This window comes from Clinocottus analis, unplaced genomic scaffold (assembly GCF_023055335.1).
Source record: "Clinocottus analis isolate CAN_PGR_092001 unplaced genomic scaffold, fCliAna1.0.p SCAF_17, whole genome shotgun sequence".
Taxonomy (NCBI): domain Eukaryota; kingdom Metazoa; phylum Chordata; class Actinopteri; order Perciformes; family Cottidae; genus Clinocottus; species Clinocottus analis.
The window spans coordinates 11,242,527-11,265,064 of NW_027175898.1; the positions used below are offsets into that span (position 1 = coordinate 11,242,527).

Here is a 22,538-nt window from a genome sequence, read left to right on the forward strand (position 1 = left end):
GATGTGGCCATATTGACTCTTTCTTTGTAAGGTATTGATTCTACTGATGGCTTTTGCCCTTTAATTGGATGTTTACTCTGTTTGTCTTTGTTGAAACACTGATATTTTATAAATATAAAACTGAAATAAGACATGTGAATCATATTGTCGCTGTCATATAGAGTGGGCCTTCTACGGTGGCTGTTTAAGTAATATCATCGCGATTTATGGGCAGGGAAAATATCAAAGCGAAGTCTGTCTGTCCTCAACTCTGCCCGCATAGGAGGCAGGGCACAGATGTCTGCGCGGGAGATCCCTCTACGATGCCCTTCATGGAGTGGCTGTAGTCAATGGTGCAGTGGGCTACCAAATATGGACACTTGTCTGGGTATATAAATGGGTCCGACGTGACGGTTCGGTACCTCTGGTTTACGCACTCAATACCCGGCGCCTGGTGCTGATCTGGTGAGTACTGTCTGCATGGCTGACCGAAGAACTGAAAAGAGCCAACCAGTGGATTCATACTAATAGGATCGATACAAGTTTTACTTCCACCTTTGCTTAACCAAATGTCAACACCGTACTAAAACGGATCATCTCACAACATCGGCATTAAAGTTATTCTGGAATACTAAAACAATATTGACATTTCACTGCTCGAGTAACCTGACAAAGAAAATACAAATACTAACCCAATCACATGCACTGGAGTATATAATATTAGTATAGGCAAAAACTTTGTGTTTTGTCCACGAAAATGTGTTTGTGGTGTCTGAAAAGAAAGACACATTTGAATCACTCACTCAAAGCAAACAGGTGCTTTTATTACTGGATCTAACAGTGCCACTGTGTGGGTGTGCACGCGCACCGCCGTGTGTGTTTCAGAGCTGAAATCATGTGTGACGATGAAGAGACTACTGCCCTGGTGTGTGATAACGGCTCCGGCCTGGTGAAGGCTGGGTTCGCCGGTGATGACGCACCTCGCGCCGTCTTCCCCTCCATCGTTGGTCGCCCGCGTCACCAGGTAAAGTAAACTATGCACAGAGTCCACACACGTGCAAGATGAGTGTCACTTTAAGTTGTTTGTATTAAACAATCGATGGCTTTATTAAAAAAAAGTGCCAGGTCCCCCGCGCGTAATTACGCAGAGTTTTTTCCAACTGATAACTGAGGAAAACCGGCTGTTTTTATTCTGAAAACCGTGTAATTCAACGTACAGTGGTAGTTCTGACATCTTGTGGTGGTAGACGTTTCCATGACCCTTGTTGTTGTTATCAGGGTGTCATGGTTGGCATGGGCCAGAAGGACTCCTACGTCGGCGACGAGGCACAGAGCAAAAGAGGCATCCTGACCCTGAAGTACCCCATCGAGCACGGCATCATCACCAACTGGGACGACATGGAGAAGATCTGGCACCACACCTTCTACAACGAGTTGCGCGTGGCCCCAGAGGAGCACCCCACCCTGCTGACAGAGGCCCCCCTCAACCCAAAGGCCAACAGAGAGAAGATGACCCAGATCATGTTCGAGACGTTCAATGTACCCGCAATGTATGTGGCTATCCAGGCCGTACTGTCCCTGTACGCCTCCGGACGTACCACAGGTATAAACGAGGGTGTGAACGGCGATGTGGTCCAATGAGTTCATATACATATAATTAAATGTCCACGTGTGCATCATCAGGCATTGTGCTGGACTCCGGTGACGGTGTAACCCATAACGTGCCCGTTTATGAGGGTTACGCTCTTCCTCACGCAATTATGCGTTTGGATTTGGCCGGTCGTGACCTCACAGATTACCTCATGAAGATCCTGACTGAGCGTGGATACTCGTTTGTCACAACCGGTGAGCACAGACGACATACGTCATACTTCTAACACATGTGTTATCCTAGCATCGTAAAGGCCGTCTGTATTTTCAAGTTATCATTACTTTAATTTATTTACACACCATGGCCCTAAACAACACATTTCTGTTTGATGATCCAATCATTTACCTGCATGTTGAAGTTGGTCAAAATGGAAATAATACTCTTTGTTTTGGAGAAAGTTAACTTTTCATTCAAATAAATTAGTTTGAGCATTTGCAAACCAGGTGGCAATACTTTTTCACGCAGATGGAATAATCCTCCCATATTGTTTGGTTATGCACACTTTTACTGACTTCAGTCTGATCCCTCACAGCTGAGCGCGAGATCGTGCGTGACATCAAGGAAAAGTTATGCTACGTGGCTCTGGACTTTGAGAATGAGATGGCCACCGCCGCCTCCTCCTCCTCCCTGGAGAAGTGCTACGAGTTGCCCGACGGTCAGGTCATCACCATCGGCAACGAGCGTTTCCGCTGCCCGGAGACTCTCTTCCAGCCCTCATTCATTGGTGCGTGAGGGTGAGCCCAGACATGAAAGACTTCAATTTTTATTTTATTTTTAATTCAAACCCAAGCAGCATTCAAAACACATAGTTACAGACAAAAAAAAACATAAGTTAAAACAAACTAAAAGCTAAGAGTCAATTTAAGAAACATTTACACTTTCCCCATTACGAGCTTTAAATGTGTCACACAATGATTTGACTTTCATTATTAATTGTCACGTAAGTTAACCTTAAGTATGACATAATAGTCTTATAAACAAATACATTATATGTAGTATGTATACAGTTTTAGGACACAAATCAACGTGTAAGTCTTAAGAAAAGGATCATATCATATATTATTTAAAATCCAGGATAATGTAAAACTGTTGTGAAACCAGATTCAAGTAAAAGTAAAGTTTCAGGCTTCCCTAAATCTGACGGACACGTTGTTTCCCCCCAAAACAGAGTATTGCATTGCTCATTAGTGATTGGCTGGCTAAATATAATCAGCGACTGGTGGTCACAGTTTCTCTACCTTCGGCTTTACCCCCTTCATGGCCGATAAATAGACGCGAGTAATCTAAAGCAGGGGCTTATTGTTCCCATGTGCGCCACGGAGAGCGCAGCTGTTGGCGGAGCTGTCCATTTCAGCACCTGTTACGACAGATGACGCCGGTGCCGAACGTGTTCTTTGCATCAGGGGGTAAAAAAAAAACAACCCACTAACGGGTCCGCTGTGTTCGCACAGGCATGGAGTCCGCCGGCATTCACGAAACCACCTACAACAGCATCATGAAGTGTGACATTGACATCCGTAAGGACCTGTACGCGAACAACGTCATGTCCGGCGGCACTACCATGTACCCTGGTATCGCTGACCGCATGCAGAAGGAGATCACTGCTCTCGCCCCCAGCACCATGAAGATTAAGGTGACCGAGCGTTCAGTCAATATGAACGTGACGTTTCACCGAGCAGACTCTGAGATTAACACATGTGTTTGTGTTTAGATTATTGCCCCCCCTGAGAGGAAGTACTCGGTGTGGATCGGCGGATCCATCCTCGCCTCGCTGTCCACCTTCCAGCAGATGTGGATCAGCAAGCAGGAATATGACGAGGCTGGACCCTCCATCGTCCACAGGAAGTGCTTCTAAGCACCAGACTGCACCCTTCCTCCTCTCCTGTTACCTCCCCCTTTTTCTGTGCCGACAACCCAATGTATGGCTACGGAGCTAGAATGTGTGTGTTGTCGTCAAAATCATTTGTTTACAGTCAAGTGCAATTTATATGTGGATATGTACATGTTTATAAATAAACGAGAGCCGGGAAATGCAGGCGTTATTTATTTTCAGATTCAATCTGAAGCACAGTGGTGTTTTTCTGGGTTTGGAATCTGTAAAAAATCTCCCTCCCGTCTCTCGAAAGCAGCGAGTCTCTGTCCTTCCGTCACGTGATGGATGAGTAAAGGTTATTAAAGATTTGAATTAGAAAAGATTACAGTGAGCGGAGAGGATAAGCCACCTCAGGAGAAATTAACCGCACAAAGTTTCATTGAGTAAAAACACTGCTGTCACGTGATCGGTAATCCTCAATTTCCCAGATTCGACAAAGTACTCGCACTTATACCTGCAAACGTATAGTGGACACATTCAGATGACGCTTGTAATATATATATATATATATATATATATATATATATATATATATATATATATATATATATATATATATATATATATATATATATATATATATATTACTTTATATTAAAATAATCAATGCATCACTTTACTCGAGATGGGGAATGAATCGTTTGTTATATATGCAAGGTAAATACATTGCAAATCCACTCAATTTAGCTTAAAGATACAAACGCATTACAATATTCATCAAACCACACAATGGTTTAATATTAGTGCACACACACAATCACACAATGCAGCGTTCTAAATTGATCAAATCTCAAAGAGCTATATACAGGGCGGGGTCACATATTTAGCTTGCTTCTATTTTTAAACCTCCACTCAGAGACAGAGACAGAGAGAGAGAGAGAGAGAGAGAGAGAGAGAGAGAGAGAGAGAGAGAGAGAGAGAGAGAGCGGCAGGCTGCCTCGTAAAGCGATTAGCAACTCGGATGGTACTTTCACTCACTGTATCCAGAACATCATCTTTGCCCGAGGTAAAAACAACAGTCGCAGCCGAGCCAGCAGCACAATGGGGGAGCCACCAGATACCTCTGGGCTGGCGAGGCAGTCCGCTCCAAGGCATGAGATCAGGTCCACTGATTAAGCCGTTGTCCCCTATATGTTTCGGTTATAAGCACATAACAACAGCTTGTGTTAAAATGATGCAATATGCTGCATATAGTATCGACGTGGCGGCACTTCTTTTTAACTATCAGCATAACAGAGATTAAAAGTTATAAACACACTGAAGTCACCTTGACCCCAATGCCCAGAACACGGTGCACCCACCAGCCCCGTTCCAGGATGGATGGATATTGTTATAGTGCACATGGTTCTGTAGCTCAGTGAGTTGAGTAATAATAACAATACAACCAGGGTTGTGGGGTTTGTTTTTCAGGCGGAGCCACCCATGTAAAGTATATAAACTGCTAAAAAAAAATGCGATAGCCCAACATCGTGTACACAATAGTAGAATTGTGAACGAGATATAAAACTGAAATATTGAAAATCAGAAGTCCTGGTTCTCCTGGCTGCGCTCCACCGACCTGTCTGCGCGTACGTGACGCATGGGAGGGGGAAGACTACTTAAAGGCGGATTAACGCTGGCAAGACATTAAATCCAACCTCCCTCCATCCAGGCGCAGCGCGCAGCCCATCAACCTGACCTGAAGATCGAAAATAGGAGGGCTTATAGTAATCAGCCCTTCAGACTCCCATGACAAGGAAAAGTGTGGCAACGTCGTGGGAGCGCTCGGCACACACAGCAGGACGCTTACTGGCGCTGTGCGCTCTGCACATAACCAACCAGATAGCGCGCAGAGAGACGGAGAGAAGCGGGGACGGCAGCAGCATCCTCTCACGGATGTCTTTTTGAGCTCAAATCGGACGCTTTGGAGAGTGAAAACAACGAGAGTCAGAGAGAGACAGGACGGGAAATAACGCGGTTTTTTTTTTGGAGGGATTTGAACAGAGTGCCGTTGTGCTCTAGTCTTCTCCGGATGCACAGAAATGGGGGAATGGACTATACTAGAGAGGCTCCTGGAGGCTGCTGTCCAGCAGCACTCTACTATGATAGGAAGGTAAGATGATCAACAAAAAGCAAGAACAACTGAAGACCCGCAGCAGCCTCCAGGATCGTCTTTAGCATGGTTCCCAGTCCCCCGTTTCTGTGTTGTGCTTCAAGGATCTTCTGTAGCATGGTGCCCAGTCCTTCGTGTCTGTGTTGTGGATTTTTCTCTCTAGTTTCACAGATTTTCCCTTTTTTCCTCCTTCTAAACGAGACAGCTAAGTACACCAGTTGACAGCTGTCCTTTCAGAAGATGGGATGGTGTCGCCTACACCAAACACAAATTCACACCATTTAATGTATTCATCCATCCACTTATCCCTTTGATGTTTGGTATTGGTGAGTTTGAGTGGTGGTTGTGCACTCACGGGTGGCAGGAAGAGACCGAGAGAGAGTCGGCGTTGTCCCCTCTCTCGGTTCACAAAGCTCACACAGGTACAATCAAAGCGATGGCAATTGCTGACATGCCATTTCATTTCAGCCATCAAATCAGAAAATGCACACCAAACAAACACACCAATACACGCACACGAACAAGAACACATTAAAAAAACAACACATTATCCTCAAGAGCGTCCTGATTCAGCACTGGACAGCTCCCTAAATCCAACACACCCGAATTGGACTGTGAGCGCTCCAGCCATCGAGGCGGCGCACAACTGAACCACATTTGTATCAGTGAACACACATATATTTACACTTATTTTTCACATTGTTTGTTTGTTTGCTTGCTTTTTAGGATCCTACTAACAGTGGTGGTCATCTTCCGGATTCTAATCGTAGCAATAGTTGGAGAGACTGTCTATGATGACGAGCAGACCATGTTTGTTTGTAACACCTTACAACCGGGCTGCAACCAGGCATGCTACGACAAGGCATTTCCCATTTCACACATTAGATATTGGGTTTTTCAAATCATCATGGTGTGCACTCCGAGTCTTTGTTTTATCACGTACTCGGTGCATCAGTCGGCCAAGCAGAAGGAGCGGCGCTACTCAACAGTCTATCTGACACTAGATAAGGATCAAGATTCACTGAAGCGAGACGAGAGCAAAAAGATAAAGAACACCATTATCAATGGAGTACTTCAGAACACAGAGAACTCCACCAAAGAAGCCGAGCCGGACTGTTTAGAAGTCAAAGAGATCCCTAATTCGGCAATGAGAACTACAAAGTCCAAAATGAGGCGACAAGAGGGCATCTCCAGGTTTTACATCATCCAAGTGGTTTTCCGAAACGCGCTGGAAATTGGCTTTTTGGTGGGTCAGTACTTCTTGTATGGATTCAACGTCCCGTCGGTGTACGAATGTGATCGCTACCCCTGCATAAAAGATGTCGAGTGCTACGTCTCCAGACCCACGGAGAAGACTGTGTTCCTGGTCTTCATGTTCGCGGTCAGCGGCTTCTGTGTGGTGTTGAACCTGGCAGAACTCAATCATTTGGGCTGGAGGAAAATCAAAACGGCCGTGCGAGGTGTGCAGGCTCGACGGAAGTCAATTTACGAAATCAGAAATAAGGACTTGCCGAGGATGAGTGTGCCTAATTTCGGCCGCACTCAGTCCAGTGACTCTGCTTATGTGTAACACATGGAAAAGAAGCAGCGAAAAACATGTAAAAAAAAACCATGATGGACTTGATGGACAGCTCCGCACGCCTAATTCGTGTCATGACTTTAAGAGTGGGCAGATTTATTTGATTTGTTGGTCTTTTAAGGACTTCATGGCAAGCGTGGGTTACACGTTTGTTTACTTATTTATTATTGCACTGATGCAACTTTTTAGTAACGTTTATACTCTGTAAGATGCTTAATGGAGACCATGTTGACGTGTTCACACATTTACTCTTTGTGGGCTTGTTCTGCTGTACTTGAAGAGAGTAAATGCAAAAATTGCACTAAGAAGTGAACACTTGAGGGCCTGACCTTATCCAAAATGTGCTACTGACCTGACGGTGTTTTAAAGACATTTTCTTTCCATCTGTTTTTGGCATCAACCTAATTAAATGGCACCATACACATTAGTTAAAGGACAGATCTACCATCCAGATTTATATTTGCATATACAAATCCTGACAGACTATTGTTCGACTAGTTGAAATACATCATCGTAATTCATGTTTTTTTGTTGCCTGTGTTGCACCACTGACCTTAACATATGTAACCATTCCATTGCTTTATAGCTGACTTGCAAAACAGTATCTGGTGAATTTGCTGCACACGCTAACGTCTGTGACTTCCTTAATTTATGACACACCAAAGCGCCCACTGCTTTTATTTGTGAAGTGTTTTTCTTGCTTTTGTGTAATCAAGTGCCATACTTGTACATAAACATGATATATATGTATACATATAAATATATAAATATATAATAATCATCATGAAAGCTGATTCCCTGCTTGGATTGTGCTAAATGCCGCCCAATTTTTTTATTTGCTTTTAATGTGTTTGTTGTGATCTAAAAGAAGAACAAAAAAAAAAAATACTAAGATATACAGTTCTCCGTTTTATTTTGCAAATGACTGGAAAAAGAAATGAAATGCTAGTCTTTTTTTATATCCAAGAAGTAAATGTTTCTCCCTAATCAAAGCTGATTAAAAGTGAAAAATAGCACAAATTGATATTTTGATCAAAGAATGGGCAATAGAAATCTGCTCCGGTGCTACAGGTTTTCATAATGGTTTCAATGTAACCAAAACAAACCAGAAGAAGAAAAAAAACATCAATTTTTTCTGTGGAAAATAAAAGTGGGATTCATGTACACCAGCAATGTGTGAGGTGCAGTACTTTGTGTCTGCTACTCGAGCTTGTGTTGCCTGACCTATCACACAGAGATACTGTATATACCCAGTGGAAGTTTTGCCTTGGTGCAGTGAAGATGTTAGCCACACCCACTGACTCTACTAAAAACTCCCCACTGCAGGACACACCTTGTACAGGATCTCATCACTCTGCAATGTTGTAATACTGACGCGGCTTCCATAAGACACACCAGTACTTGTACTCCATAACAGAGTGGTCTGAGGGAATTTGTATCGTCTCTATGCATCAAATCCAACACTTAGCCTTTATGATAAGCTATATAGTCTCAGTGCCTTACTATGAACTTAGTTTGGGACTTTCCTTGTACTCTCTAGGAATATTAAAAAACAGATTAGGATTCTGAATGCGGAGGGAGGTGCCCTTCTGCAGCTCCGCTCATAGTCTCTTCTCTCATTTAAAAAAAGGATGTAGGAAAGAAGCCTGAAGAGAGGGGAAGGTCGCACACACCTTGTGAAGGTCAGAACAAAAACAAAAGATTAAGTGAGGGAAAAAGATAAAGTGCTAAAGAATACGCCCACACAAGGGAGAGAGGGGGAGAATGAAATAATGAAACGGAACTCAAATGAGATATGAAGCTGATCGTTGCAGGTGATCTGGGAAGGGCCGGCCTCTTCATGATTCCCCCGCCTGGATGACGCCGCAAAGCCGGGAGAAGTTGAAGACCAGCGGCAGCGGCACATCCGTCTCCAACTCAGCAGGGACCCGAGAATTCTTCCTAAGTCATGAACTTAAAAATAAGAAAGAGAAATAGGAAAAAGAAGACCCGTTTGTCAACTTCAATCTGATGCAATGCAGTGCACGCCTGTGTGCATCTTTGTCTCCCTCTCTTTTCTCTGCTGCTCATCTGTATGGTTTTTAGGCATTCAGTTTGTCCTTAAATGTCCTACTACAAAACCTTTAAAACAGCAGGTTGCATACTTGACAGCCTCACAGAATTAAAAGGAACATTATGAATCAATCTCTATAAATGTACTGTACTGCGCAAAGTCTAAATCCATACTGGATTTACTGTCATCATGGGTGACGCTTTAGTCGTTTTATTGTCCGACAATATTCAACCGGGTTTCAAACTCCAGCAAAAAGGCAAGATTATTGAGATATGTTCCGATGCAATTATGCATGCTGCCATGCAATAATATCATGCAAGTGTTGCAGGCCTTAGCAGAGATTACACCGTACCTGTGTGTCTGCATTTTTTGTAGTCATGACAGTCAGATTACAGGCCACATACGTGGACGGTATGTAAAATGTGCACAACACTTCACTTGGTTCAGATTTAGATTTACATCTGAGACGATGCAAATGCACTCTATGTGCAGTTAAAGGAATCTCAAGGCCCTGTGCATTTATCTACTGTCCTTACCCATCCTGACAACTGCAGAAGAACACATCAAGGCTGCACGCAAGCTATTTTAAGACTACAAGGCAAAACACTGCAGGAACACCTCCAATTTCATGTGATTGCAGGTGCTAAGGGTGAAGGCAGAGATTGTTAGAGACGTATTTCCTCCCTTAATATGAATCATCAACAAAGAGACACCCGAATATTGAAGGAGGTCTTCTCCTTGAGTGTATACTGTGGGGGTGGAAGAAGCTACTTTTATGAGCAATGAGGGCCACCTCATCATAACACAAGCCACTATAATTCAGGATAAAAAAAATGATTATTATTGAAGTTACCACATACTGCACCCGCTCATTTTTTAGCAGTGTGTCAGTCAAAACAAAAAAGATCATTTTTATTTTTGAAATTAAATTCTCCACTTCCACAAACATGTGCACATACTCATAGAAATGCACATAATTAAACACAATGCAGAACATACTATAACAAGATAAATATTTAGTACATACATGTACACACTGAGAAGAAAGGTCTAAAGTTTGAGTGTAATGTAATCAGAGAGAGAAAAAACAACCCTCTGTGATTTAATACACACTATCTGTTTATTTCCATAGTATGAAAGGAAACTTACCGTTATCATCTGAGGAACATATATCATTATTTTAATTCAGACTGGCACAGGTGCATCTGAAAATGTCAGATACAGCAGTTCTACACATTTTTAAGGTGACATTCAAACTCGAAATGTTTTGTCCAAAGGCATCTAATACAAATTGTATTGTTTGGCACAGAACTGTAAATTGTTACTGCTGTAAGGAAGGATAGTGAAATACTTAAAAAGCCCCTTGGCTGTAATAATCTCTAAAAAAAGAAATGTCTCATCAACAGAGAGTTGATTTGGGACCAGACAAAAATCAGGATCATGTGTATTAGTAAAAGATGTTTTCTACTTTTTCATGAACCATTTCGATGTTTTCTTCATACATTACATAGGATGTAAAGCAGCATTGTCGTGTCAGGTGAGACAGGGAGTTGTTTGGTAAGCAGATATTCTTGTTTTGTGGTTGTTTCCTCATGAGAAGGACATCGAAAGAAAAAAAAAAAAAAACAGTGATTTGGAATTGCAGATATGATATATATTTTGTGACCAGAGTGTGTTTTTATTTGAGGGACAAGGCCGGACTGGCAGAGGTGAGTGATGGAGCTGGAGCGCTGACACCTTTATTAACAATCATGGCAGCCATCTTACATCATACTGACACCTCCCCAGGAAATAGGTGTTGGATGAGGACAGTTGAACAGGTTCCAAAATACACCCAAATCAATCCTAAAAGGACTCAGAATAATTGAAGCACTTTATATTATCGGGTGTCTACGCTGTCTGTCTGTGTGCTTGTTTACTGTTTGTCTTTTGTCTTTTCTTACCTCAAAACACAAAAACTGATGGTTATTTGCCTTATTTTCTTAATATTCTATATTTCCTAAACACTGCCCAACTAAATGTAACTATAGGACTATTATTTTGAAGAAAGGAAATGCCCAAAAGTTTTTTTTTCTTACAGCAGCCTCTGCTCAGTGTTGCCTTTCAGAAAATGTGACAGAACTTTCACCTGAGAGTGAATCCTGAAAGCCCTCGGCCACAAAACAAGCATGTCCTCCCAATTTCTCCTCTTTTACCCATCTGAAAAGAGAAGGCTGGCTCCGGGGGAGCGCTGCTTTAATTCTGCCTTTCGCGCAGATTAATACATGAAAGGTTGGAGAGCAAACAGAAGAACAACATTGAATGTGGGTCTTTTTGATCCACTCAGCCAGAAGCAATGAAATTAGCCTGGTTACTGCAGCACATATGCACGGCATAGCATGGCATAGGCAGATATGGCAGACATGGCAGACATTGAAACAAAACATACTTGATGTTTGCATCCATGTGGGGGAGGAAGCCGAAACGCATTTCTACAACGTGACCAAGTTTCTAACTTTCTGTCTGCCAAGGGAGCAAAAGCATCTGCTATGTTCTGTATAGTTTTCTTTGTATCCAGCCACACTAGTTTCTCTGTCTCCTCACCACCGCTGCTTCCTAGAAGATCCAGGAAGTAGAACTCCCAACCTTTTTTTATTTGTGATCTCCGCTTTGGGTTTTTTCAACTTCTCTATTTTAATGAAATCTTCACAGTACAAGGACAAAAGGACAGAGAACATTTGACAGAGTCTGTACAGAGGGATTTGGATGGCGGGTTTGGTTGGTGGTTAGGCCGTATTGGCTCATAGAAAAGGATTGGGTTGAAAATAAGCGCTGGCACTGACAAAATATACCTGACAGACTTGACAGCAGATTAATTTCTCATCCATTTTTTAAATGTGACCCCAGGATTAAGAACATTAGGGGATTATACACAGATTTGTCAACCAGAGGTTTGCGGTGGGACAGACAGCACCTGGGTGAGGACACAATGCACCCAAACCTACAACAACTGATACATTCATCTTCTTTTTAGCCAGGTAGGTCAGAGTCAGACCAAACGAGAATTAGTTTGGGTGAAGTTAGTACTTTAAGAAAGAAACCTGATAACCTTCCCTATTTGCATTTTACAAATTATTTCATCGATATTCAGCATTTTTTTTGTTATGAGGCTCTAGCTTTTGGAGACCAAAACCTTCTGAATGATACAATGTTTTGCCATAGTGCCCCAACTTTCTCGAGTAAAGTATTTTGTCATTAATGCAAAGCAGGAAGCGCCGAGCCGCAGCAAAAGCAAAACCTAAACAGTTTCCTGCTTGTGATATCTTTAATTTACATTCTGGCAACTACTGCTTGTTCTAACTTCCTACGCCTCCTTGCTTTCTCTGCATTTCCTAATAGCTTGTACTACATACTGTACATTGACCCTGATAAATGTTTAGGTTCTGCACCGTTACACAGCCAATAAAAATCAGAGTCTGGCAAGTCTTAATCGGACACGGAGCGTTCACCGGCCAATTGGACTTGTACCGATACAGGAGGAACAAGCAAAGTGCTTCGGAAGATGGAAGGGACACCGAGGCAGAAGTATGGAGCTATTAATTTACAGCCCACATTGAAATGAAATCACACACAGAGGAGAATGTGAATCACTGCTGTGGATTGCGAAGGCACACAGGGATGGCAGATAGTACTCATCTTGTGAGATTTGTGGCAGCAGAATAAAAGGACCACCTTTTTACTTGGAGCCAGATGAGCGATGAAGCCGCTGCTTCATCAGGAAATGAAAAGAAGAAAAAAAACGAAGACGGGTAATGAAATGCAAACAAAAAGAAACAAAGCAATATTACCACTTTGATGGGGAATTGAGCTGTCTTAATCCCAGGGGGAGTGTGAGATTACACAATGTGGATTGGACTCACTGACTCCGCTGCTGCTGCTTGGTTTGTTCATCACAATCTACCTCACTGTGGTTTACCTTTGGACTCTGTGTGAACCAGTCACAGTGCAGTCGGTTCTTTCCCCACTTAATTTTCGGCGATTATCTCTATTTCTGCTTCCTTCCTTCTTTTTGGCCCTCCTGCGAAATAATCCACTCCAACACGTTCCCTTGTACTATTCCCCCCTCGTCGTTTCTCTCATCCTCCTTAGTGTGTCTCTGCTCTCTTTCTTTCTACCTCTTCCACTCCTTCACCCATCCCCCCACACTCATTTTGATGTGATGCCACTTCGCCATTAATCACGTAGCTGCCGTTTTACCGAGCCTCAAAGAAAGGTATGAGATCACACTGAACATTGCAGCTCTTTGTCTTTTATTGATGCAGCACATTTTAGAAAAAAAAACATGTTTGGCTTTTGAACCAATGCTTGGAAATACAATTGGTGGGGGGGGTGGAGCTACATCTGGAAACAGCTGTTACAGTAAAACACATTTCATTTTAATTTAGACAAATGTTCTTATCATATTGCAATAGATTATATTCAATTGGAATATTAATAAAGTTGCAGGTCAGACTACGCTGGATAAATGTGAACGAGCGATACTAAAACACAATAGGAAAACAGCTCAATCACTTCTTTCTACTTTATTCTCTCCTGCTTTAGTCAAACTGGCTCACCACATCCAATATTTGTTGGGAGGACCGAGCACATCTTCTCTGCTGGGTCTTTAATATTTATATTTTGCTTAGTTTAATATTGGGGAGCATTCCACTGTTGCTTAATTAAGATGTCGGGTTTTGTATGTAATGTGTTTTTTGTTTTTTTGTCCACACTGTTAAAAAAAAAAAAGTCAGACTTCTCTTTTATATTTCAAAAACCCAACTCACTCTCTGACCTCAGAAAAAACATACATTAAAAATAACTACAAATGCATCCCGTATTATGGGCCTTATTGACCTTTCATCCCACGTCTGTTTGCCATAAAAGTTTTCTGAAATATCTGATCTTTCTGCATCTTGCTGACATGACGCAGATGCGAGCCCCAAGCGGCCTTTTGGCTATGAACCAACAATACTCCAATAGTGTATCAAAATGCAGCATTCGCCCAAGACGATCTATTATCGGACACACATACTCAAAAACACACAAACACTCTCCCCACATTTCCCATAAGTCTCAAGCACACATGCTGCGCTGCTCTCCTCTCAGTGTTTCAAATGAAAACAGAGCTGCTGGGAAATATATGTAGAAACATATGCTGGCGTTGTTGTTGCTGAGGTGTTAATTAGTCTGAGAAATCTTGTGTTAGACCCTCCTTCCAAGCCGACCAGCTACACACATACACTCCCCCCGCCTCCCTCCACACACACACACACAACACACACACACACATCACACCAGAAAATCAGCTGTGCCAAAAAATGTTTTAGCTGTCCGCCACCTGAACTGTGTGCATGACATCCTGGTTGATATAAGGAGAGATGAATTGTAATCTGAGTGTCATTAATTTCTCCTTCGGAGCCGTAAATTTGTGAGTTGGATGAGATCGTAGCAGCCGGGCTTTGGCATGCAGCAAGTGTTGATTGTGCTAATGATTCTCTGTTTTCTCATGCCAGCTTGATTTTACAGCCAAAGGTAACACCGCCATCATTTTATAGCACAATTAACATGCTGTATTTGCTGTAAGCGCAAAATAGTGGAGATGAAATTCAAATCAAAAAGAAGGCATCAATTACATTACATAATAAAAGCATAACTGCTGTTAACAAAGATTAATAAAGGGCTCCTTCAAGCAACCGATGTCTGGTGAAAGTGGGGCTAATTCAAATTACTTTATTTAATATATAACAATACACCATATTTTATAAATGGAGTAAAATGGAAATGAAAAACATGTAGTAAAGGACCATGAAATTGTACTCAAGTGGCTTTCTTGAGTAAATGTACTTAGTTACATTCCATCACTGGAGAGGCAAGTCAAAAATCATGACAGAGATGGTCGGACCAACGGTGGTCTGCACGAGGCCGACGAGGGCAGAGGAAGGTCCTGAAGCTTCAGGTGCTGATGCAGTGGAATCCTTAAAGAAATGGCTTAATGGTATTCTGGGATCAATACGCCAGTAGCAAACAGATGGGCTCTACCTGCTGAAGGTCTGTTTCTCCTGACATCAGCTGATTTATGGTCTCACACTGCAAGAAATGCCTGTCTTTACAAGTGAATTCAGTCTTAAAACCTTATTTTTCTGCAAGTGAGGCATAATAATTCCATTTATGTCCCCTCCAGCTTCAGTTGTTATGGATAACATCATTATCTTGAACAACTTCATAAGCAACTTTGCACATGTTAGGACAGTATTACAAATAATCTTGAAGGCAACTTCGATTGTGTTTGCAAAGGACAATGTTTTCCTCCTTCTTCTTAAGAAAAAAAACATTAAAAAAAAATAATGATCGACCAGAATTGTTGACCTGTATATTTCATGTATGCATAAACAGAAGCTAAAAAGCTGTTGCTACCGCTAGCTAACCAGAATTGTGATTTAAATTGGCAGCTGTCCAGCTATGGGATGGTTGGCTATTAGACTCTCACCACATAGTATGTCTAAAAAATACTATATGACATATAGTAGCCTTTTTTAAATCAGCTTATAATTGTGTTCTTTTATTAATATTAAGGGATTTCATTTCATTTAGTTGTATGCAAACCCAAGAGTTTAAAATGATACTCCTTTTTCTCTCTACTCTTTATCTCAGGCAATATGTTCTATGTCGAGGATACTTTAGTTACTGTAAGCATTATAAGCTCCTTGTGTCACATCAACGCATGAACAGAGAAATCCAATATATTATATCTTATTTAACTGTCTTTAAAGTATGAAATGATGATATTTAAACATTCGGTGATTACATGAACTCATGCAGACTTCCTGCATCATGTATCCGTATTGATGTTCATTCTCGATCATGTATTTATACATGCATTAGATCATGCTGAGTGATGCATTATTCATGCATTTAGATTTATCTGTATGTCGGCACATTGTTATAGAAACCTATCCAAAAGCTGAACCACATCTTGAATGTTTTCTTTTTAAGCGTTTAGGCTTCCAAGTATGTAACCTGACTAATAATGTAATCTCAGTTGTATCAAGGTGTTTTCTCTTTCTTTCATGTCTGTATTTTCTTTCCACTGGCGTGTAAAAGGAGCTTTGTGCAGTGCTTCTCCAGTGAGAGCTGCTCAGGCTCAGGCGGGTCTGGGTGCTCTCCCATTGCCTTAGGAGGCACAACTGGAGACAAGCTGGTTTCCCTCCAAACAGAGATTTGGGTTCACATGACCTGAGCGAGCAGCTGTCCCCCACAGTCCTCCCCTGCAGAACCACACACTGCTGAACGGGAATGTCCTCTGTGCGGAAGCTCTGCATGTTTCTCGCTGTTTCTCTCTTTCTCTCTCACACACACACACACACACACACACACACACACACACACACACACATGCACACACACACACACACACACACACACACACACACACACACACACACACACACTAAAACAAACCATCATGGCCGGAACACTGTGTTTTCCCCATGTTGACATACAGGACTATAGAATCGCCTCATGAATAGCAAGTACTGGCTTGTAGCGTGCAAAGTCATTACTGAGAGCTTTTTAAACAGCCAGAAGGCATATGAACTAAAACTGTCCATATTAAATACTATTTCATATAGTAATCTGTTCTGCTTTGGGGGGTGAGGGGTGATGTTCAGTGCAAACATGCCCATTTGTTCCTACTTAAGACATACATTTTTAAAAACGGGTCACTCACATGAACTTCAAGTCATTTTATATGCTGTAATTTTTAGCCAACATTACTCAGTGCAGTACAAATGTATTTGTTGGCGACGGCTTTCATCTGATTTTGTGTGTGAAGAATTAACTCAGTGATGAAAGAGCATGCAGATCACGGCAACAGTGCAGCTCTCGCTTTTCCCCACACAGAGGGTATTGAGGTTTAAAGGATATACACCACACACACACACACACACACACACACACACACACACACACACACCATGTGAGTGCACCTCTAGGAGCCCACCAGCGCATGGATTCTGTATACAACACGTAATAACTGCCTTCCACTTTCTCTGAATCCTTTTGCACAGTTGATTCATGTGACAATCAAAACTTCAGCTGGCGACCCGCCTCGTGGCTGTTGTACCGCCGTACAGGAAACATTGACGTCGTCTACATTTGAGAGACAGGAGTCATCAATCGTGCTCTCTGTGCTTACGTACAGTATGTCATCTCAGCGAAAGGCACGTCATGCATGTGTGTGTGTGTGGTGTGTAAGGGTAGGGGGCTGGAATTGGTTCTCCATCAAAGCTGTCTTGGCCCTCTCTCTCTCTCCCCCTCTCCCTCTGTTTGATTGCCTGGGCACGAGGGAAGGTTTTAATTATGTTTCCTTTTATTCAAACGATTAATCCTGAAGCACAGTACACCAGGGTTCCCCCTCGGGAGACGTCACACATCTGGCAAAGACTACACTATTATCATCACTCTCTTTCTCCAGTTTGCTTGAGCCCTATTCTTGCTCTCCTTCTAGCAGGTGTACTCAGACACATGGGCATTCATTCAAGAGCATTTATTTCATGCTGATGCTAATTTTCCTCAATTCTTTTCATGATCTACTAATCAGGTTTTATTCTTCTAATCTTTCCCCTTTCTTCATTTACAGTTTTAGGACAGCAACCATTTTCATTATCCATTCTCGCAATTGATTGTTTCTCGTGAACACTTCCAAAAATATTTACAATATGAAATAGAGGATAAAAGAAAATTCCCACATTTGAGTATATGTATATGTTTGACATGTTTTGCTTGTAGGGACTCTAAAGATGTATTTGTGTGATTAAAATGATGGTGAACCAACAGATTTAGTCATTATATTATGGAAATGGACGCATTGGATACATGCCTGAAAGACTTTAGATTTATAGATGCCGCTATACATTTAATGTCTTCCAAATGGGGTAGTTATTGTGTAATTATTGTCGTTGTATTTTCTCAAATCTACAACTTTTTCTTCACTGGATTGAAAGCCTACATGCACGCGTGCGCACACACACGCACACACACACACGCACGCACGCACAATTTGTGGAATGCTCAGTCATTTCCGACTTGGCACTGGCCGCTCACATGACTGAAATAGAGTGTGAAATTTCTCCTCAAACATTCATGAGTGCAGACCTGCATTACCTCATCTCTGTACCTCATCATGGGAGTTGTGAATCAGAACAAGGCCAGAGCTGTGAAAAGGTAAGGAAGGAAAAATGGGGGGAAATTAAACTTCAATAGGGGAGAGACAGAAGAGAGAGAGATACAGTGTAAAAGAAAAAGGGGAAATGGGAAGTTGAAGTTGCAGAGGATGAGGCCAGAGGCGTGTTTCTCTTAGTCTGCTGTCTCTTCTAGCTCGCCAGACATGACTTCACCACAGCTTCCTTGTTTGTAGATATGACCTCACTCATGCAGACGGAGCCTATGCCATCCAGCATTAGCTAGAAGCAGCCAAATACTTTAATGCAAGCTGCTCCCCTCCTCTGCGGGAACCTGCAGCCGTCAAACAAGCTGTTTCTAGCCTTTGATAAATCATGCAGTGTTTACTACTACACAGGGTAAGGCAGAGCAACCCACATTCCCCAAAAACATTTGGGATGATCCTGAACTGCATAATTCATCAGAGCTGAGGTGCAACTTTGCTCCAGCACAAAGATGTCTGGCGGGGGATATCTATCTTTACACATTCAGAGCCTTGTATTCGTTTACAGTATGGTATGTCGGCCATGTTTTACATTTGTATATGTCGTGCAAAGTCATCTTACTGTGTCATATCCCATTCCAATCTCGTTTTAAATTGTCTTTATCTTTTACAAATTGAAATCTGGGAGAACAGTGACCGACACGAGAGGGAAAGAAAGCCAAGCAGTCAGAATATCAGTTATTTAGGGGTTATGTCTTTGTATGAGACTTGCATAAATCATCAATATGATCAGATGTGTTACGCCACCGCGAGCTAGCTCACGTTCCCTGGGATGAAGTGACACACTACGGATCAGTTTTTGAAATGAAATGCCAGCGGCAGTAAAAGCTCCAAAGCGTGAGGTGAAGAAATATGACCCTGAATGTGGATTCATAATGGCAGGCAGTGATGCTGAGCTGAAAGCACAGTTGAACGTGATAAAATCCTGTCAAATGAGGCGCTAAAATCATCGAAGCCCCAGAGACACAAAGCACCCTGGATGTGTTGGGAAGCTAAAATAATGTTTCCTGAGGAAAAGGGGCGAGCTTCAGGCACCACAGAAAGGCCTCACAACATTAACGACTCAGTCGGAAGCCACTTTTAAGGCGAGCTACAGCGTCTGGCAGCTGCTCATGTTGCTATGCAGTCAGGTTTTTTTTCTCATTTACTTGGAAAGTTGGTTCTCAGAATTTTCTTAACAATCAGAAGTTACAAAAGGTTGAGAAACCCTGCCGTAATACAATGAAATGCACACGTTCAATAAAAAACGCAGGTCTTCCATCACCTCGAAAACCCTTTTGTCCCTTTATAGTTTTGTTGGTGACACAGTTTGCATGACCTTGTTTGTTGTCCCCGTTCTGGCACGTCGTTCGCCATTCTGGCCCTCTTCACTCACCCACCTCTGTGTGCCCATGTCTGCCATCCGAGCAAAAACTGTCACTCATTTTTTTTGGTCAAAAGGCTGCGAGCGTTCCCTCAGGACTGACGTCTCCAATCAGCCAACCAGTTTCCCCTCTCTCCTGCCCGATGTCCCAACGTGTTCCACTTCGGCCTCTCGAGTGACATGGAACAATGGACGGGAGCGCTGGTTTGTCAAAACTGAAGCTGTTTGGTGCCGCCGACTTGACAACCGGGGATGCAGTATGTCCTTATCTGCAGAAAGATGGAGTCAGGAAGGACTGATTGAACATACACGCAGAAACCTTAGCTTGATGTAATGATTCAATGATGTCTTGGATACGGGACTCATGGGAGTTTCTCCTCAATCATTGCGCTGTTCACCTGAGAGTCTGCACCTCCACACTCAGCTACTTTCTATTCCTTTCGTCTCCGTTTAATAATACATCCAACGGGAAAGCAAAATAGAAAAAGAGACACTTTTGTACATTTTTACATTATATTTAATTTAAATATTCCCAACCAGAAGTCTTGACGGCACACCTCTTTTTTGTGAAGCATCAGTATAGAATAAAGATGACTGTTTTCCTTCTCGTTGCAATATGTGATTGCATTTCTCCCAACCATCTTTACTTACACTGCATAATAAATAACTTGCACCCATAGTGGTCTATTTTTACACCTGTTAATATCACATATAGCATCAAAAATTCTCAGCTAAAATGTCAACTCGATGTTTTCACCCGACAGTCTGAAACGCTGAATATGTAAAGGCCACACCTCTCTGTGCGTACCTATAGACTCATTCCAAAAGCTTTTAACACCTTCTGCGTCATTCAGCGACCGACACATCTGAGCGAGAGCGGGTCACACATGTTACCTTTGAATGATGGACTCCACACTGCACCGGCTCCGCTTGTGTTCAGAAGCTATGTACATTGAGCTGCTGGCCTGCATTTTCACACACTATTAGGTGACTCAAGATGAAGAGTCCCAAACCCTGTTTGCTCTATTTTGGTAATGAGAAGCTGTCGGAGAACACACACACACACACACAGACACAAACATACACACACACTCACATTCACCCTGACAGCTGTCCAGTAAGACATCATGCCTGTCCGCCAACACCGCCTGCATCATAAGTGGGTCTGACCAACCGATACAGTGTTGTGAAAACACCACATACGACCCTACTTGCATTCCTTCATTATTTCCTTTCCTATCACACATCTGAGTGTGTCGTCTCGTCTACATGTCTCTTTGATTACGCGTCGTCTCATCAGTGCCAGAGTCCAGCTGTGGCCAATGTACCGTCCTCACATCTCGTCCACAACTGTGAGACGTAGGAGGCTATTCACACTGCACACATACTACTGAACGCGTAAGCATTCAGAGTATGCACATAGACATACACATGTTGTGTTGACACAGAAAACCCTTGATTAATCCGGTGGTATGCACTGAATGAGCACAATTCAATACAGGGTTTCAACACGCATTGAAACAGTAGGTTTCACAGTGACGCGTAAGCGTCAATTCATTTTCAGGTTTTTCCCTCCAACTAGGTGAAACCTCCAATAACAGATTTGTTTTGGCCACTTTAACACTTTTGGTATGTAATGTAGTCATTCAGCTCATTTTCTACTGATGTAAAGAGTCAAACTCTTACAGATGACAAAAGAGATTGGACCTCTTTCAGGAAAAAGTAGGAAAAAAAAAGGCTTGATTTTTTATTCATGATAAATGTAATGCTTCTGAAAATGACAATGACACTATGCTGCATGGGTGAGGTGGCCCGTACTGACTCACAGGTACGGGGAGAAAAAAAAAAGAATCCAGAAAGACTAATGTCAGAGTAATTATAAATGGCTCTGTTGAATTTCATTGATAAAAACTAAAGCTGCTCGTTAAAGAAACAGTGTGCAGCAGGAAGTTGCCATGGTTTCCATTCTGTAAAGCATTCTTTCCACTTAACCTTTGTCTCCCCCTCCTCTTCCTCATGTATATTTTCTGTTTGTGCACCTGCTGAAGATTAAAGCATAGTCGACGATCCGGGTCTCTTTTGAATGTGGCGGGGACAAGAGGCCGCCTTTTTCCATTAGCAGACCTGGATGTGTGTGCTCAGGACGCTGTGTTCTCTCTTTTCACCCAACCTCTCCTCTCCTCTGCTCTGCAGGGCCAATGTCGAGTAATGTGTGTACACTACAATCTGAAGAGCTCTCCATGTACAAATCACTTTGAATGTGGCTTCTTTACTAACATTTCAATAAAAAAAAACAACTCTGGAAAAGATATCTGTTCCGATGCATTCTGCAGCGTCCCGCTTTTGTCCTTTTTTGCCCTCCCGTCCTAATGCAGTCGTTGGTATTCTACGCGGCACGGCTTGTATTCGTGTAATACAGAAATGTCATTCAGCTTCACGCCTCTTTCTCAAACATTACCATACAAATAAAGGCAGGAGAACAAAAGGATCAGAATTTATGTTCTGCATGAATCTAAATAACAGCGCGAGTGCGCTTTCTGCATCACAGCCTCGCTAATGAAAATCATAAAAGTAATACAAACCTGTAAAATATGGATTAGACTAAATTGACCTAATAAATAGTTCTCATTTTCAGTGGGAACCACATTCATGGAGTGAATTAAATATATATAATTTAACATATTGCAACGTTGCATAGTTTTTG

General features: G+C 42.3%; 2 protein-coding genes across 2 annotated transcripts; both read left to right on the plus strand.

Annotated features, from left to right (window-relative positions):
* Positions 1 to 397: 397 nt before the first annotated feature.
* On the plus strand, positions 398 to 3,661 carry LOC137787552 (actin, alpha cardiac muscle 1-like). The gene is made up of 7 exons (XM_068580118.1): positions 398 to 444; positions 865 to 1,003; positions 1,258 to 1,582; positions 1,663 to 1,824; positions 2,163 to 2,354; positions 3,082 to 3,263; positions 3,342 to 3,661. The coding sequence occupies exons 2-7, from the start codon at positions 875 to 877 to the stop codon at positions 3,483 to 3,485; spliced, it is 1,134 nt and encodes a 377-aa protein (XP_068436219.1). The 5' UTR covers positions 398 to 444; positions 865 to 874; the 3' UTR covers positions 3,486 to 3,661.
* A 1,415-nt stretch (positions 3,662 to 5,076) lies between these two features.
* LOC137787318 (gap junction delta-2 protein) lies at positions 5,077 to 8,335 on the plus strand. Its single transcript, XM_068579648.1, has 2 exons — positions 5,077 to 5,595; positions 6,322 to 8,335. The coding sequence occupies exons 1-2, from the start codon at positions 5,525 to 5,527 to the stop codon at positions 7,163 to 7,165; spliced, it is 915 nt and encodes a 304-aa protein (XP_068435749.1). The 5' UTR covers positions 5,077 to 5,524; the 3' UTR covers positions 7,166 to 8,335.
* Positions 8,336 to 22,538: the final 14,203 nt, after the last annotated feature.